General features: G+C 42.1%; 1 protein-coding gene across 5 annotated transcripts in view; it reads left to right on the plus strand.

The window, feature by feature from the left end:
* SGMS1 (sphingomyelin synthase 1) overlaps positions 1-3,022 on the plus strand; it is a 263,266-nt gene extending 260,244 nt beyond the window's left edge. For all 5 annotated transcript variants that reach the window (XM_084772244.1, XM_084772246.1, XM_084772245.1 and 2 more), the window contains 2 exons: positions 312-478; positions 1,073-3,022. In XM_084772244.1, the coding sequence (XP_084628370.1) occupies positions 312-478; positions 1,073-1,252 (347 nt within the window). In that variant the 3' untranslated portion in view covers positions 1,253-3,022. The remainder of the gene's footprint in view (positions 1-311; positions 479-1,072) is intronic.
* Positions 3,023-6,000: the final 2,978 nt, after the last annotated feature.

A 6,000-nucleotide genomic window follows, 5' to 3' on the forward strand; every position in this document is an offset into this window, starting at 1 on the left:
GGAGCGCAATGCAATAACTGCATATTTGGTCATGGTCACCTTTTAAGTTACATTGCTGGTTATTTGTGTGAAGCACATTCTAGCCTTGTACAAATTACTGCTTCAGTTACATCATTTCATGGAAAGCTGTTTCCTTCTAGCCCGGGTTATAGAAAAACAAAAGTCTCTTGGTTTGCTGGCCTCAGTAATGAGCTTTTGGGGGGGAGGGACAAAGGTGTAAGGCATTTGGTCTCCAAAATGGCAGAGGCAGAGCTGGGTGCCCTTCCTGGTATTTGAGAATGGGACTTATTGCAAATGTTTCCTCTTTCTAGATTCCCCTCGGCGACTCTGGTGGTACCACTGGATCTGCTGGCTCCTCAGCGTCGTTGGAATCTTCTGTATTCTCTTAGCACATGACCACTACACTGTGGACGTGGTGGTGGCTTATTACATCACCACGAGACTCTTCTGGTGGTATCACACAATGGCCAATCAGCAAGTGAGTCTCCTCTCCTACCCTCTCCAGCTTGGTGCTGCTGGTTTAGGCCAGAGGAAGAGGTATTGGGGAAACAGAGACTCTATGGATATTGTCCACAGTTTCTCCTTCTTAGAAGTAGCCACCCGAGATGGTACTGGCTTTAATAACTGACTCTGCAGAGTCTGTATTAATGTAATGAATGACACAGATGTTGCTTTCTTCTGAACCACGGACTCTTCACTGTGAAGAAAAATATTCTGTAAGCCTGTGCCTGCACTTAATCTACATTCCTAACCTCCTTTGGCTTCCTTTGGTTATGACGGGCCCATCACGTTTCATAGTTACATTTAACTAAGTTATGAAATAGATTTATTTACTATATAGGAGAGTGAGGCACAGGCTAATCGAGGTGTTTAATAGGCAAGAGTGGAGGGTCTGAGTCTCAGTTCCCTTTGCTGTGTGGGAATCTGGTGTGTTCTGAGTTGATGAACTGAGAGGCTGGGCTGGGTGTGTAGGTGTGGGGCAAGTCTGGGATCCTTTGAATGTTAACATGGGAAATATTTTAAACAAAAGATGGCAAGATAAACAAAATGTGTATGTTCTTTGTTTTCCTAGGTGCTAAAGGAAGCTTCCCAGATGAACCTCCTGGCCAGGGTGTGGTGGTACAGGCCATTTCAGTACTTTGAAAAGAATGTCCAAGGAATTGTACCTCGATCTTACCATTGGCCCTTCCCCTGGCCAGTAGTCCACCTTGGTAGGCAAGTCAAATATAGCCGGTTGGTAAACGACACATAACGGCTCTACCAACTAGGGGAATGAGGAACTGTCCGAAGTGCTAAGAACTCCATGAGAGAAAATGCCATAAAATAGACACCTCCCTACTGCTATTATCTTTCAACAGTTACCTTGACTTAACCTATTGAGTTACCTGGTCAGCACTGTGATCTTTTTTTTTTTTCTCTCCAAAGGACCTGCGTTGGACAACAATAAAGAAAATTTACCATATCAGGCTCCGTACACATTTCCTGTTGTTAAGCTTGGGGCTTCTGTAATGGGCACCCACCATGTTCCTCTGTGTTGTTCAGAGCGCCACTGTATGCTTCTATATCATAAGCTCTGGCCTTTCCAGCCACATCTGGAAATAAGTGTGTTATTTTCTTGGGAAAACATACTTTTCGTATCTCTTGCCCCAAAGATAGGGCTGTAAGCCATTTTCTAGTAAATGTCTCTCTGAAGGGTTCTAAGTGTCTGAGTGGGAGTTGACTTGGAACCTCTCTGCCTCTTGCACTGATGCTCGGCGGAAGATGGTAGAGGTGCACAGAGGTTTAGTCACTGATGCTCGGCGGAAGATGGTAGGTGCACAGAGGTTTAGTCACTGATGCTCGGCGGAAGATGGTAGGTGCACAGAGGTTTAGTCACTGATGCTCGGCAGAAGATGGTAGGTGCACAGAGGTTTAGTCACCTGGGGTTTTATAAAATCAGCAGAGACGGTGTATCAAAAAGTGAAAAAAAAAATCTGTTATAAAGCAATTTTTCTAAGTATTTCCTAACTTTATTTTTCAAAATGATGTTATGAAAACCAAATTTAAAGATTTTTACATGTCACAGAAAAGAGAGTTAAAATTTAAAAGTGCTTCTTGGGAGAGAAATTTGTCTATGTTTCTAGTGCCTTTCTTGTCTTGATTGTACGGTCGGTCGGTAGGCAATCTTAAATGTTTTTATTTAAAATAAAGTATTCCATGAAAATATAAATGTATGTATACACTACTAAATTTTGCATTTATAGCCAAATTAAATCAAAAGTCTGCTAATGGTTTTTAAGTTATTTTGAATTAACGAATAAGGGAGTAAATTTGTGTGCCCATTCACATACTGTGAGAGGCAGCAATGACAGTACCACTGAAATTATCTCATCTGTTTAGTAGCTCAGTCTTAACTACTCAATAAAAAACAGCCATGAATATCTTTTTTAAAAGAGAGTTTTGAAAATGATCACTTAACCTAAAACTTGAAAGCTATAGTTATCCACACTCTCATGACAGTTTTGTTGATGAACAACAACCAAGAGATCTATTTCTTTAAAATATATTTGTGCAGAAACTGCATGTCACTCCTGACACGCGTGTGTGTGGGAAGTATTCTACTCTATACTTGCCAACGTGGAGAGCAAAATAGTTTTCTAAGAACGAAGAAGTATATATATATAAATATAAATATAATATCCATTCTGTATTTTATGTGCAGCAGGATTACCTTCTGTAGCTTTTGTGTGTGTGTGTGTGTGTGTGTGTGTATGTATGTGTGTATGAAAGGGTGCATGCACACTCATGGGTGCGTGTGTGTGTGTGTGTGTGTGTGTGTGTGTGTGTGTGTGTATGTGTGTGTACTCACAGGTGATATTTGTATTGTAAAACAATAATGGTGAAGGAAATAAAAAGGCTTTTAAATTTTTGTTTGTTTTAAATCTTTGTAAAGTTATTATTCCGGAGAGTATACTGATATCTTACAGCTTACCTAAATCATAAATTAATCAAATGCACTTTTTAATAAAAACTGATACTGAAAGTGTGTGGCTGTTATATTGTGTTCCTCTTCACAGAAGTCATGAAGTTATTACATCAATGTGGGAGACCAAGCCTTGGGATCACTTCGGTGCTTGTGTGGCCTATGTCTTTATCAGCTTATCTGTTTATCCATGCAGGACTTTAAAATGTATTTTCAGTTGTCAGAACTCCTACAGGTTTTTGTTTTTCAGTATGAAAAGAGGGTTACAGAGAAGTTAAAATCAGATTGTTCTTATGTTTGCAAATACCTCTGAACTCAACCAATTACTCCCTCCTTTCTGTAATGGAAGCAGTGTAGCCCCCGGCAACATGTGGCCAGTCCATCACTCAGAAAACTTCCCAGAGAGCAATGGTGGCAATCCCTGACTTAAAGCATGGAAGAGCGTAATAGAAGAGGCCTGTCTTTGTTAAAGGATAGCCCAGTATGGCTGGTAGAGCTTGACGGCAGAATTGGAGCTTATGTGGCGAAGGTTTGGAGCAAACCCAGCAAAATGCCCACCTGGCCCATCCTCACCTCTAGTGGAGTTGACTTCCCTTGTCACTAACAAGATGCCAGGTTCTGCAGAGGATGCAGGATAGACATCAATATGAATTACTAATACATGTTAGAAATGGTCTCACCCCCACCCCTGCCATGTGTGCATGCACACTTGAAAGTGTTTTTGATCTACAACCCTTTAATACAGTTTTCATGTTGTGGTGCCCCCCCCCCCCCCCCCGCCACCATAAACCTATTTCATTGCTACTTCGTAACTGTAATGTTGCTACTGTTATGAATTGTAAATATCTGATATGCAGGATATCTGCACAGGCTGAGAACTGCTGTGGTAAATGCTTCAACCCAGGCCCTTGAGTGTGCTGGGCCTTGAGTGTACCATTCCCTGCGTTCCTGCCCCACCCACCTTAGTTACAAGACTAGGGTCTCGTGTAGTCTAGGCTGAGCTTGAGCTCCTGGCCATCGTCATCGTCAATCCTCCACCACCATCACCATCACTTTCCAAGTATTGGGATTACAGATACAAGCCACCACAGCCAGCCTCCTTTCCCGGCCTCTCTTACAATTTTTATTTTGCTATAGGGTCTGAGATTGGCTAGGCTGGCCTTGTATTCACTGTGCCTGAAGCAGGCTTCAAGCACGTAAGGCCTTTCTGCCCCAGCCTTCTTGGTAACAGAAAGTAATGTGTCATTATGCCTGGCTGAAACAAGAAATAACTATGTTGAAGATAAATACTTAGGAGTTTATTTGCCATGTATGTGCTAGGAAATGACCTTCCTTTATACAAGAATATACTGTATATTGAGCAGTACACTGTAACCCCACTTGTTCCATTGGCACCCCCAGACAATTTCACTTCTGCTTTCATTTTTATACACATACATGATTTTATGTGACAATAACATCTATGTACACAAACGAGAGAGAACACGCGCTGTTTGTCTTCCTTGGACAGGCTTCATTTGCTTCTATCTGCCACAGAGCCCATGAAGTCGGGCAAAGGTTCCTGTATCCTGGAGGTTGCAGGGCAGGATAAAGGCTGGAGAACTGCCTGCTGTTCCCCTGTTTGATCAACTGACTCCCTAGAAAACAGCTTCAGCTATTTCAGTCATGAGTTAAGCATGCTGCATGTATTATCTTGCTAACCCTCACACAACCACGATGGTAGTCACTTTCCCCATTTTATTTTTTTTTATGTGTAAACCAAAGTGACTCAGACCAGCGGAGCATAGGTAGTAAAAGGAGTCTCAAGTCTCCACCCTTCCCAGGCAGTGCTGTGAACCATGGGAGAACCGTCTGTCTATGGGGGCTATAGATTAAGTTGAATGACTGTCAATTCTGGCCTGAGTCACAGGAAATGCTCACCATGAGGTGTGAGGGAATGGTACCACCAGTGAGCTGGTGATCAGGTTTGGACTGCTTGGTGTTTCATAAGCTTGATTAGAACCACATAAGAGGAGACTGTGTGCCACTGTAATGTGACCTCCATTATACAGGAAGTCTGCTAGGTTTTGAGTTTACTACAGTATAGTATGCTATATGAATCTCTCTCTTTTTTTTTTTTAAGCCTTTATCTTTCTGTGGTCAGTGTCCTTACATAAAAGAAAGTAAAACTCTTGGCCCTCTGCTTCTTAGCAACTGTTTCAGAGTACAGGCTAGAAGGAATTTACTCGACTCTTGTCATCAGCAGAATTTGGTCTCAGCAAACCAGTTATATATCCTTTTAAAAATATCTTTTGCCAGGCATGATAGTGTGCACTTTTAGTCCAAGATAGCTGCTCTTGAGGTTGAGGCAGGAGGATTGTTTCACATCTCAAAATTTCAACCCTGAGGAACATAGCAAGGCCTTGTCTTAATAAGTGTCAGGGAAGGTGAGTTGGTGGTTAAGGGAAGTTTGCTGTATTTTTCTGAGGACCTGAGTTCAAATCCCAGCACCAACATAAATAGCCAGGCATGGTGATATGCACCCTTACTTTCAGTGCTGGTGGAGGAAGGCTGAAACAGCATTTCTCTTGCCTCTGGCCTAGCTCCAGGTCCAGTGAGAGACTCTGTCTCAGTGCAATGTGGTGAAAAGTGATACAACAGGACATCAGTGTCCTCTGCACAGCCATTTGTACCTACACACACTCATTTACACATACACACAAAAATGTCTAAAGATTGCTCTAGAGTTCACAGCATACGTTTTTTTCCTAAGCTATGCCTGGCTTAAGTATAGGACAGAATGTATCTCATTACTGTATATTCTTAACTCCTTCCTGTCCCTTGGTAGCTTTGCTGCCAGTCATTTCATTTCACTTATTCAAATGTCATAATCACCCAATATACCATTTCCAGTATTCACTTAAGGAAGCAATTATCTTTTAGGTCAACTACAATTAGAAAATTGGGGCTGGAAAGATGGCCTAGCAGTTAAGAGCACTGTCTGGTCTTCCAGAGGTCCTGAGTTCAATTCCCAGCAACCACATGGTGGCTCACAACCG

Source organism: Acomys minous (genome assembly GCF_964271855.1).
Source record: "Acomys minous genome assembly, chromosome: 2".
NCBI classification, from domain to species: domain Eukaryota; kingdom Metazoa; phylum Chordata; class Mammalia; order Rodentia; family Muridae; genus Acomys; species Acomys minous.